Source organism: Camelus dromedarius, chromosome 21 (assembly GCF_036321535.1).
Source record: "Camelus dromedarius isolate mCamDro1 chromosome 21, mCamDro1.pat, whole genome shotgun sequence".
Lineage (NCBI taxonomy): Eukaryota > Metazoa > Chordata > Mammalia > Artiodactyla > Camelidae > Camelus > Camelus dromedarius.
In genome coordinates this window covers 26,777,631-26,791,081 of record NC_087456.1, presented here as the reverse complement: position 1 = coordinate 26,791,081, position 13,451 = coordinate 26,777,631, and the positions used below count along the sequence as shown (strand labels likewise).

Genomic DNA, 13,451 nt, shown 5'->3' with positions numbered 1-13,451 from the left:
GACTGAATTCAGTGGGAAATGCCTGTCCATAATGTTTTGTAAATATAATTCTTGATTTGATCACAGCTATAGACAGAAGGTTACTGCTCTAATCAAGGGATGGAGTCAAATATAGATCCATTTCCAACAGATCCAACTTCCAAGCTCTGGAAGTGGAGAGGTTTTGATCATTCAGGAGTCTACAATTGACTCACATGGTTGGGTTGGCAGACACAGGCTTAAGACTGAGCTCAGCTTTGATTTCTGTAAAGTGTCCTGTCACTTTGCTTGTCGGGAGGTGACTTAGGGTCATGTCATAATTCTATGTGCTGTAACGTACATTTGCCGAGTATGACTACTGAAGAGCAAGGGAAAATATGGTTTCCACTTGTACCTCCTTATGGAGGCTAATGAGGACTGGATAGTTCAATAATGGCCAGGACGTCTTAAACTTCTGAAAGTTGTAAGGAGTTATTTCTACCTTGGAACATGTCAGGTAGCGTTACCGTTTAACGCAAACTTACTGAATTTAGGTTCCATTATTGCTTATTGGTGGAATTCAGCTGGGAATCTATGACGCAGTTAAAAATGCCACCTCCTTTATGCTGCCTTTTCTGATGGCCGTTGCCAGAATAATCCCTCATTCCTTGGAGAAAATAGTGTTTTCTACCATAAACTACAGCTATGCAGGCACATGAACTAATACTCCAGCTAGACCGTGTATTCCTTGAAGACCGTGGGGTCCACATCTGATTTACTTTTTTAAGTGAATTTCCCATAGCTCTTACAAGCCTCGCCAATTCAGACACTTACTAAATAGCTATTGAATGAAATTTAACAGGGCGTGCCAGAGTTTTTATAGTAACTTGTTTTAGGATAATATTTTTATTGAGGTTCCAATTTCTATAATAAATAAATGCTTACTTATGGAGATAGAAGACTTATTTGGGCCGTATCTTGGGCTTCCGGATATAAATATCTGCAAAATCAAGCTTGTACGTGTAAACCAGCTTTTAAAGTCCATGCGGGCACCTTGATAGGAAGGTGTTTTCCTTTCTACGTAGTTTTGCATTTCACTAAGTGAAACTTTGTGGAAGGAGTACTTTCAGTTCCTCCTCTTCTATAATAGTTTTTGGCAGATGAGTGAATGTTATGTACATAACATTTTTTCAGATTTGTTAGTAAACGTTTACTAGACTGTGAAATACACTGTAATAGCTGGGCAAGGCACCTGGAAGACTGTGATGACTCCACGAACCCTAATGTTCAATAATCAGGAGGAAGAGCACTTCAGGATTCTCCTAATTCATTTCAACTGGAGTTCCCAGCTGGCGTGCACTAGATAGGGATCGTTACAAATACATTTATTTATAGAATTAAAACTAAGTGCACTGGACTAAAACCAAGGCTAGTACTGCAACTAAGGAGACAGTACAGTATTGCATGGCTATATGTTCAGATAATGTACATACAGTACAAGGACCTAAAAAAATGGAGAGAGATAAAAACTGTATAGGAAAAACAGAATGAATTTGTGGACTGTCCTAAAGGTACTATCAGAGAAATGATTTACTTCAAATTGAATGGGAGAGGGATGAGAAGGGCAAGGAGGTTCCTAGCTTACTCCAGCAGTGCGCAGAGCAGAGGACTGACTGCAAACTGCCCCCCTCCCACCCCCAACAGGGGAAGGGGACTAGGGCTGGTCACCTCTGCTTAATGTAAGGAACCAATTAATTTTGAAAACTGGTAACTAAAGAGAAAGGATCAAGTATTTGTCATGTTTTTCCTACATATCTGTGTCTCAGAGTAATCAAGTATTTGAAGAGGCTAAGTTTTAAACAGAAGTAATCCAATTAATAAACCAAAGTGAAATGACAGAATTAATACACCACCATTCTGTAAGCCTTAATGAAAGAATCTGGGCAATGACCTTTCTGGCTGATAAACCACAGAAGGAGACATGGAAGGGGGGAAGTACAGGCCACCACCTCTGAAACAGTTTTGCCCAAACAAAACAACAAAACTGAATCTGAATCTAATCGATTCTCTAGATTGAAATGCCCATCACAGAAAGCACAAGGGACAGAGGAATATGTTAAATGACACCACGTGGATAAAATCAGCAACATTCCTCAGATGTAGGAAACTACACAGGACAAACAACTTGACCTCTTCAAACAAAAAATTTCAAGGAAAAAAACAAAGGGGGAGGAGAGTTCATAAGTCAACGGGAACTTGAGATATATACCAACCAATTTGAACAGATCTCATTTGGATGCCAATTCAAACAATGTGTAAGAGAAAAGATCATGAAATAACTGTAGACATCTGAGTATCAACTGTATAGAAACACACACATATACATACATTCATAGACATTGAAGAATTATTGCTTTTTTAGTAGATGTGATAGTAGTACTTGGTTTTTTAGGAGGCTGTTGTTTTTGAGAGAAACATACTGATATATTTCAGTTGAAATAATACGATAGATGGGCTTGGGGGTAGGGATATAGATGAAACAAGGCTGGACACACATAGTTACCTAAGCCCGTTGATGCGTACAGTGAGTTTATGTTTTTCTCTGTATTTCTGCATATGATGACATTTTCCAAAATAAAATATTGTTAAAAACTGCTTTTACTATCTTGGAATTATAAGTGAAAAGGCATCTTTTCAACTCTTACGACTGCCAATTTGAAGTCATTACAGGTTTGTCACATCTTAGTGAGATTTTCCATGATTTGTAAGTGATCAAATCTGAAATTAAATTAAGTTATCCATGAAGCCTATGTCATCTAGTCTGTATACACCCCTGGACTATAACTTGATGTAAAAAGATGACAGAAATCCCTGTCTGAGGTTTATTGTCCTCAGAAAGGATAGTGCATAGGTTTTATTCCATCTTTCTAATTAGTAATTTAAGCATATGTTCAGCATTTAACTCTAAATGTTTGCCTTTTCCCCAAGCTCAAAGACAGCTGTCCAAGATTTGAATGCCAGAAAACATTTAAATATCAACATCTGTTGAATTATGTTAATTTAGTATAATATAATTGGGCATGAGTTGGAATTGATCAAAAGTATATGAAATAAACAAAGGTAAATTCCCAACAATATCTTAGTATGCAAACAAATCATGACAGAGCGACGAAAAAATGTTTCTACAGAGAAGGGGCGAGGAAAAATACTGATCATAAAGAAATTGATTCGTTTAAAAATATAGTTCTAACTCTGTGAGTCTTTATTTTGTGATATTTGAATTTATTTTTAAACTGGCTCATCAGTGAAAGGTAATTAAAATTAGCTCAAACAAGCGATAGTTAATAGTTTAATATTTGAATATATGTACAAATTATTAGATGAAACATTAAAACACTCTAATTACCTATATATGCACTAATATTTTTAGATTGCAGGTGATTCCTGTTATATTTTGAGCAGTTACATACCTCAAAATCAAGAGTTGATGTAATGTCTGTTCTAGAAACACAAAATAGTATTTTAAATTGAATGTGTTTTCTATGTGGCAGATGGATTGACTAAATTTATTCTGGGGACTGTAAGATGTGAATTATCAAGTAGTGGCCTTGTTCATTGTATTGCTGATTTAGGATATTAATTTTTATAGCAATTTTCTTTAACAAGTTAGGAATGCTTGCTGTTTTGGGAGGTATTCTGGCACACGTACACACTGGATGAACAGATCCCCAAACGCCCCCCTCACAGAAGTTCTAACCCAGGCAGCAGGAGCAACACAAGCTGCTGTGACACGGCCCTGCAGGTGTACCATCACCATCTCCCGGGGGAACCGTCTCTGGGAGTTGAAGGTTAGTTCCATGTCTATGGCCATTTCATCAAAGGCCCAATTTGCAGAGTGCCAACTGTGAAACAGACACCTGTCCTAAAGGAGGTGGACTTCAGACGACCTATTTATTTCAGCCACGGGTCACTGGAACAGCTTTCACATGCTAACTATTCTCCATTATTAGTGACCACGGCCAAATTCACCTGCTGTTCCAGAGGTGAGAGACTGCGCATCCTTTAAGTCATTTGAAAATACCTAGTTCCTCTGTCAGATTTCAAGAAAGAGAGGACATGGTAATGAATGTTTCACCAGGGAGCACTTGATTGCTTTTTTGTTTACCACACACTGGACACATTACGTAACTTCGAAATGGCAAATCCTTTTTTTTTCCCCTGTGTGGGATATTCACATTAAACCAAAAAGCAATCTCTTAAAATTCTAGCTGACTGACAATTAATTTTATTTAGTGTAATCACAATTTAAAATAATTCTCTATAATCATTAGTTTATAATTATGTCAAGGAAGTTAAGAATTTCAGGATGCTAAAGGCACAGGCAGCAGGGGAACAGACTTTCTGAGAATAGAGCCTTTTTAAAATATAACGATTTGGTCATATAGAGTAAAACAGATTAATTAAATTCCTTAGAAAGCATTTCTGTTGCATATGTGGTATGTTTCCAATTATTCTACTCTAAATACTTCTATACCTAGAAGCTATTTTAATTAAAAAAAATTAGACCACATATGCAATTAAATGTATTCCAATTAAATAAATGTGGAATATATACATTCTACTTACAGGGAATATGTGAATACTTCCCAATTGTTCATTCACACATACAGATGAATGAATTAAAATAATCTAAATGACACTTTTGAGTAAGTTTTTTTTTAGAACAATAAAATTTAATGCTAATTTTAGGTTTGGAAAAAAATGATGAAGGACTAGAAATTTTATTTTTAAAATCAGTATTTAAAAGCAGTTGCAAGCCTATTTTGGAATATAAAGTACACAAAATACAAACTGTTGAGTGATATAACTTGCTTTAAAATATGATGTTGAATCATTAGTTTTGATATGACAAAGGATTTGTTTTAAATTAAATCTTAAATTTAATAACATAGAATAGATAATTCTTATTTAAAAAATTAAAATAAAGCATCACTTACTTCTGCTGATAAATTTAATTTTGTTGCTACACTTCTGTGAAAAGCAACACTAACCAAATACAGTCCATGTCATTAACCAGTACTCTAATGAACAGTTATCTTATTCCAATTTATTAACAGCTGCTCAAAAATGTAGTAATTAATAGTTTCATTTATTTTTGGCAAACGTGCAAAATGACAAATAGTTTTGTATCTGTTGCAAATTAGGTCTCCTTCCCAAATAACAGATGACACTATGGGGAAGACTGAGCAAACTGAATCTTTGAACATCTTTGGGTCTTTAGAAGATCAAATAAAGAACAGCTGTAATTCTATTTGTTACATCTGCAACAAAATACAGTGACTTGTACCACAACATGAGAACAAAATGTGCTCTGTATTAACGTAAATAGGAATCTTCTTTCTAACCTGATGGAAGAAGGCTGATACGTGTTTTTGTTTTAATTCTCTGATTAAATCTGTTGCCATTTTTTCATTTTAGAAGACCCTTTTTACTGCTAATCAGGCAAGAAGGGGACAGGAAAAAAAAAAGTTTATTTTTCTTCCTCACTATTAATTGATAACATAAGAAATTAAGAGCACAAAGTATCCAGGGATTATCAAATCATTTGACACTAAGTAGATGAAAAATGTAATGCTTCTAAAAATTAAGTAAATTAACAAACACATGTTTCTAAAAGACATTCAAAAATGTTAAGTAGAATTGAACAATATTGGCAATGAAAATGTTTTTACTTGATTTCAAATTACACATCATACTGCTAGATAATTTAGCCTTGGTGCGTCACAAAAATAAATGACAAAAATCACCTAAGTAAGGAAACAGGGCAAATTAAAAAAAAACAAAAAGAAACAGATCTAAAAGGAAAGACCTTACTATGACCTAAACTCAATGAAGTTGCTATAAACTATCAATCTCCTTGTATGGATTCTTAGAACAATAAAGAATAATCACGAACATGAAAGTATGCTGAAAAAGCAGGATCTTTGCAAGAATGGCTCATCACTTAGTATCAGGCATTGCTTAATGTATGTTTTATACACTTTCAATTGGAAAGGCTGTATTGAGCTTTCTGGTGCTAACCAAAGGTTCTGATATGAGAAACAATGTGAAACTATTTAATTGTAATTTTAAATGAAATGAAGGGAGAGAAAAAGATCTTTCGAATGTTGAGAAGTATAAAATTCTATTTAAATATTGAAATAAAAAAAAAAGGTTTGGATATCAAGTCTGGAATTTAAGAGAAAGAGATACATGATAAAGAAATAAAGCCAGATGTCAGCGGTACTTCTATTCATCACTCAGGTGCACTGCCCCAAAGGTTTAGCTTGAGAGTGCGTGTGTGTGTGTGTGTTTGTGTGTAGGGCACACAGCAGGAAGTCAAATAGGTAACAGTAAACTAAAACTATCAAGAAATAGTAATATAAGCATGTAATTTAGGTCAACACGGGAAGAAATGGCTAAAAGAGCTGACAGCAGTTTTCTTTGGAGTGTGACGTTAGAGAATGGGGAAAAACAGGGCTGAGGCCTGCTGTACTTTGTCGTCTTACAGAATGATTTGACATCGATATGATGTACCAGAAGACTGTGATAAAGAATTATATTTAACAAACGTTTAGGAAGCACACAGATGGAAACAACAATACAAAACTTTTAATAACAGCTAATATTTAAACTCTTACATCTTAACTGCTTCATAAGCATTAACTCGTATTCCTTGTGACGTTATTAGATAAGTACCACCATTTTCTTTATTTTGCAGATACGTAAATTGAGGGACAGAAAGGCTAAGTATTCTGTGTAGGATTCCTCAGCTAGTGAGTGGTGAAGCCGAGCTCAGCAGTCAGGTACTGTAATGGCAGAGGCTGCACATAGAGGCCAAGATAAGGGCTCAATCAGTGCACTCTACTGCCATAGAATGTTTCATCCTACAAATATTTTATGCATCTTAGGTTATTTGATATTTTTCTTGTTTTTCTGAGGAAGGCCTGTATTGCTATGAACTTCCCTCTTGGGACTGTTTTTGCTGCATCCTGTAGATCTTCTGTGGTTGTGTTTTCACAGTCACATCTCAAGGTATTTTTACGTTTCCTCTTTGATTTCATCATTGACGCGTTACTTTTTTAGTAGCATGTTGTTTAGTCTCCACGCAATTACACACCAGGATATAACACAACATTGTAAATCAGCTATACTTAATCAAAAAATACTTTACACAACAAATATTTATTGCCTATATAGCAGGCATTGTTTCTGGTGCTGGGGATACACCAGTGAGTAGAGAGAGCCAAGATCTTGCCCTCAGGAAGCTTAAAGCTAAAATTCTTCTAGCAGAGGTCTGTTGGTAGTAAATTTTCTTAGTTTTTGAAAATTGGAAACAGTTTTCACTTTATCATCAGAAGATGTTTTTCTAGATACACAGTTCCAAGCTGACAGTGTATTCTCACCCAGAACTCTGAAGGTGTGTCCACTGTCTTCTGGTTCCACTATTGCTACTCAACCTGATGATGTCTTTCCTCTATAGTAGTTCATCCTTTATCTCTGGATTCTTTTAAGATCTTTTTGTTTCTGGTCTGCTACAGTATACTACTAGGTGTGGATTTCTATGTATTCCACTTGGTATTCATTGTGCCCTCTGTATCTGTATCTATAGATTTATAACTTTCACCAGTCTCAGGAATTCTTAGCCAACATCTCTTCAACTTCATGTTTTGCTTTGCTTGGTTTTCAGCCTTCCTATGCTCTCCATCAAGGCCTCTGATTAAATACATCTTTGATCTTTCTATGTCTCTTAACCACTCTTCGTTTTTCCATCTCCTTATATTTGTATGCTATGTTCTGGACTATTTCTTCAGATATATCTCCATTTCACTAAATCTCTCTCCAACAATCACACGTCTCATTTTTAACAATTGTATGTTTTTGATTCAATTATGTCTGATCAATTCTAGCAACGATCTGATGCTTGCTCATTTTCTTTCTCTAAACATGTCATCCATCGCTATTTATAATCTATATAAAATCTATATAATCCATACTTTATGATTTTAGGATCTGACATTCTTAGGGGCAACTGTATTAGTTTTATGTTGACTATCATGGATGGTCAGTTTATTATATTTGACAATTTTGACAATTTTGCTAGACTGGATTTAAGTTCGCTTCTGTGGATACCTAGTGGGGTCTCAGTTGGGGTTAGTCTTTACAACATGCAGCTTTAAAGCTACACTGCTTGCTGGGGAGTGTTAAACACAGCAGCTAGCACACTAACAGTGGGAAGCCATGAGATGCAGAGGTGGTTGCTGAGGTTGATTATGTTGCTAAACACTGAGTAAGTGTAAATTGCAGTAGTTCTGATCAATACTCATACAGCCATTTTCCCCTAAATAAAAATGAAGTCTTTGGAAATACCACATGCAAAATCTGAAAATGTATTATCTAAAACAATAAACTGGGGCTAATTCTTTCTATTAAAAAATATATATATAACATTGGTTCAGCAATAGAAAATGAGTAAGAAGCCAGAAGCACTGTTAAAGAAGAGTGTATTTTCTACATACTTATTTATGTACTATTAGAATATGGATGTTGTTCTCATTAATTTAAGTACCATTTAAGTTTTGTGGAAAATATTAATTCTATTTTTTATAATTAAAAAATAAAACAATTAGTCTAAATGCTGATCAAAAATACGTTAGTTAGGGGAGACATAAATTTTTTCTTCTAAAAATTCATTCTTTATTTTCCATCAGCTTTAAAAAATACAAATAAAATGGTATCTTCCTATTCATTACTAGCAATCCTGACATAGATTCTAATAAATACATAAAATATTTTAAGCTGGCACTTTAGAACCAAAGGCACCCCAACAATAACTCACCATATTCATACTGGTATTGAAAAAAAAGTCACGTGATTCAATAATCAGAATGAAAATTGATTTTAAATTGCTTACCTGCTGGCTGTTTTCACAGAACAGTTTTTCTTGTGTCCTCTTTCAGCTCGGTTATCTCTCAGAAGCTGATGCAGCCAAAGTGTTAAGACAAAGTTGTAGAAATAAAAATATTTTCATTATATTATTTTGGAAGTAGAAAAGTATTCTTCTTATTCAAAGGGACACTGTTCACCTGCATCACTTTTTTTTAAAAAATGATTTTTCTTCAAACAAAGACAACTACTTTTGCTAGAGATGCCACTGACACACTTATAAAAATGTTAGTAAGAGTTGTTAGTGCTTTCCTGATGGCTAAACTGCTCTTACGGTCACCTAATACATAGCCCAGAGCTGGAGGCCTGGAATCTAGTTCTAATTCTGGTTCTCTGGAGTGGTCCTGCTTAAAGTAATGTAACCTCTCTTAACCAAATATTTCTACCATTGCATTCAGCTATGACTTTTTTGAAGCTCTGTCACCTACGATGACATAAAATACTTTCTCTGTATTTACTGGCCTAACATGGTAAAGAAACCCACTTAAAACACTCTTTTTCAAAGAAATTATTAGCTTGGAAATAAATAATTAGAAAAAACATATATTTGATTGCCTCCTCAAAATGCCTCACCATCCACTTCCCTTCACACTTGCTTTACCCTAACTAATTGGAAAGGAAAACAAAAAACAAAAAACAAGGAGTCAATATTTCCTATCATATGTGCATTCAAACTGTAGCTTATCTTTTTTATGCAGAAATGCGATTATATGCAAGACTGGGCTAAAGTGAAGTTGTACAGCACATCAGGGGCTAACTCTAACAAAAATAGGAATCTTAGACGCAACAGTGCAGGAGAGAGCTGGGTTCTAGTCCCAGCTGTGTCCGTAACTAAAACAAGTCACTAGGTTTTAAAAACGGGTCTACCATTTACAAGCTGTGTAACATCTCTAAGTCCCAGTCCTGGAAAGCAGAGGTAACGAGAATGTCCACCTGTGAGACTGCTGTGAGTATCAAATGAGAAAAACCACGTCAAACACTTAGCACTACGGCCGGAACATAGAAAGTGCTGAGTAAACGGTTCAAATGCTAGAATTATGACTTTAATTAATAGGCCTGGTTGTCAGTGGCTTTTTTCTGACCAGTATCAAGAACTTTTAATGAAATAACTGCTTTGAACTATTTAATGACATCATTTAGAATCAATTACTAGCCATATCTGGCCATCTTTGAGAAGGAACAGAACTTAAATTAGATCACAGAGAATGTGGTTAGATCATTATTTCAGGAAAGTCTTAACTAAATAAGTCTACCTTAAATTTCTCTTAAATATCTATTTCTTTCCATCTTCACTACCAACATCCTAGTCCAGACCATCATTTTCTCTCACCTGTGCCAGCCTCTCCAGTGCCTCCCTGCCTCCAGCCTCTCCCCGATCTAACCCATTCTCCACGCTGCAGCCAGTTTCTTAAACTAGATCTGATTACATTATTCTTTTCACATAAACCCAAAATCTTATACAAGGCTCTTGTGGCCCTTCATAATTTGATTGCATTTCTACACTCACAATTTATTATGCTTCCTCCTACCCCCAGCTCTAACCTCCTTACTTCTAATATCTCAGCCATTCTGAACTGTTTGGTGTTGAGTGTGTACCATATTCTTGCTCATCTCTGGCCCTTTGCTTCAGTTATTCAATCTCCCTGTACCTCCAAAGTACAATACGGTGTCTGGAACATTTTTAGTGCTTAGTAAATATTTGTTGAATGAATGAATGAATGAATGAAATAAAGAAAAAAGGAGTGAGCTCTAGTATCTGACATGTAGCTGAAGCCGTATCTCATTATTACTACTTACAGAAAATAGCAACAACTTATCCTAAGTCCATTAATCTGAAAGTGTTTCAATTTAGAAACACTTCGTACCATGAAAACTAAATTGTTTCTGAAATTAAAAAAAATTAATTACTTTGGCATTTCTAAGTCTAGTGCCTTTGGAAAAAAATATATACAAACCAACATTTGTGACACAGATAGCTAGGGGTGACATGATAAAATCTCTACCTCTGCCTTAAATTCCTAGTAGTTAACTTTTCTAATTTTTAGATAAAAGACAGATATGTGAACACTATTTCTGATATTTGTGTTAAAGCAGTTTAAACAAAGAACTCAAAATCCCAAACATAATGTTCTGAAATAAGAAAAGAATTTTACAGTTTAGTTTTAAAAAATGAAACTATAATGACCAAAATAAATATTAGGCTGTACCTACTAGGTCTGGGTAGTTCTCATCCGCCACCTGGATGAACTTAAATGAGCAACTTCCCTGAACTCTGATGTTAGAGCTCCTTCTATTAGATTCTTTTCTTTTCTTCCTCAAATTTATAGTTTTGATGGGCTTTGTAAACAAAAAGAGACAAATATTGGAATTATTTAATACAAAGCATCTATATTAAAAAAATCATCATAAAGTCACCTCACTTTATCAATAAAATTATAAGTCTAGGTGTAACTTTGCAAATTTAAAATCCGGCTCAGATAAAAAAATACAGAATTAGATCTCAGGGTCAGGAGTCTAACAAGTTAATATGGGAACCTAGATCTTCCAAGCGGTAAAGATGAAAAACTTAATCTAGAATGTTATTAAAAAAGAAAACATACGTTTGTATCTGAAAGGTTCCCAACATGCATCTGCTCTGCCCCAAAGAACAACAGCAACCAAAAAAAAAAAAAAAAAAAAAAAGGTGGCAGGGCAGGGGGTGAGAGTGAGAGGGGGAGAATCAGATCAGGAATTCATGATAAAAGACACGAGAATCCTTGAGCTCTTCTCTGACAACAAGTAGTTCATCAGATTTTAAGAAATTCTCCGTTCCTCTCACTGCTAACTTCTCCTGTTTCCTTGGACTCCTATCAGTGTCACAAGTGAGGTCAATTTTCAGGGTTCTGACTCAACAACGTCAACTCTGATTAGTAACAGAACTTCTTAATATGGTGCGAAGTGCTTCTTACCTTGCAACTCTCAGATTGCTGGACTTAGGCCAAACGGAGATACAATTCCCTTATTAGTGACCTGCAGATGTATATTAAAAAATGACTCACGTAAGAATTACATCAACGTTCATCAACACAAAACCTAGAACAATGTGAGGTTTACAAGGTTTACACAATTTTAAAAATTGCTGAATGAAGTCAGGAAGAGAAGTGTTCCTTGTGGATAATGGTTCTTCCTGTTACAGAAAGGGAGCTGAGAATTTCTGTGGCTACTCATGATATCTTAGAAAGATTATTAAAAGTTTCAAGTTGCTAATACAGGAGGAAGAAGCAAGGAGCAGACTTCTTATTCCACAGCAGCCCTTTTTCTACCACCTGATATTCAGAAAGCACTCAATCTCAAGAGTTTCCAGGTAACCTCTCAAATATCTACAAAAGAATTTCAAGTCTCTCCACACATGGCCTCTCAATGTCCTTATTTTAAAAGGAGAATTAAGTAATGCCTAAACAATGATCTGTCTTAAGATACTTATAAACTCAGTCAAGAGGTCAAACCATTAAGATACTCAAGGAGGAAAAGCCTCAGAATTAAAAAAGATGAAAAACTGAGGCTTCATATTGTAGTAGGGAAGAGTAAATCTGATTCCGTATTAGATCTGTTCCTTTAGCTCTAACCCTGTGCTCTGGTTCTGCACCTGCTGCCTACAGCCTACACAGAAATATACAGAACAGCCTATTCTCAAAGCTCTGACCTTTGAGGGTATAACACTTTCCCATTTACATAAAGATAAAAAGTTGCAGAATAGAAAATAACATTTGTTTTATTGGAGGTTTGCAGGGACACCATGATCTGACCTAGGTGGACAGCTGCAAAACCAAAGGATTCCAACACCAAGAAGTATGCAACAACCAGCTACACCCCCTCCCCTTCTTAGTATAAAAGGAGCCTGAATTCTGACTTGGGGAAGACGGTTCTCCAGGACATTAGTCTGCCATCTTCTCGGTGCTGACTTTCTGAATAAAGTCGCTATTCCTTGCCCGACACCTCGTCTCCCGATTTACTGGCCTGTCGTGCAGCGAAGAGAATGAGTTTGGACTCTGTAACATTATAGCTGGACCAACTTTCACATTTGTCTTCTGTGGCCTCTATAGTGCCCTCTCTGTGGTTTTCTCAAACATTTATCAACATACTATAATTACTGCTTTCCTGCCCCAGATTTTAACCACCTCAGAGGAAAAGCTACATTGTTTTTACAAATATCTCTTTCTGTAAAAATAGAGAGTACCTGATAGATAACAGCTGATGGATAATAGTTATTTCCTAAACGTGTATGAGAGAACTGATAACTATGTGTGGTGTAACTGGAAACGGGACCTAGCACTAAAGAACAGAAAGAGGGACCATGAGATGGGGGAAAGCAGTGAGGGCTGGGGTTTCACAAGTGGGATTAATATTATCATTTCTTTACATTGATAAGTTGGTATGGGGAAAAATAAAAGGTGATCATGCATGCTGACCGTCATTCATTCAACAATATACTGAAGGATTTTATACTTCTTCGTGGTCTTGCCTTTTGT

The 13,451-nt window shown here is 35.6% G+C and overlaps 1 protein-coding gene across 3 annotated transcripts in view; it reads right to left on the bottom strand.

Annotated features, from left to right (window-relative positions):
* Positions 1-13,451, bottom strand: part of GPATCH2 (G-patch domain containing 2) — a 137,446-nt gene that overhangs the window by 25,152 nt on the left and 98,843 nt on the right. For all 3 annotated transcript variants that reach the window (XM_064477284.1, XM_010993064.3, XM_064477285.1), the window contains exon 8: positions 8,912-8,976. In XM_064477284.1, coding sequence (XP_064333354.1) covers positions 8,912-8,976 — 65 coding nt within the window. The remainder of the gene's footprint in view (positions 1-8,911; positions 8,977-13,451) is intronic.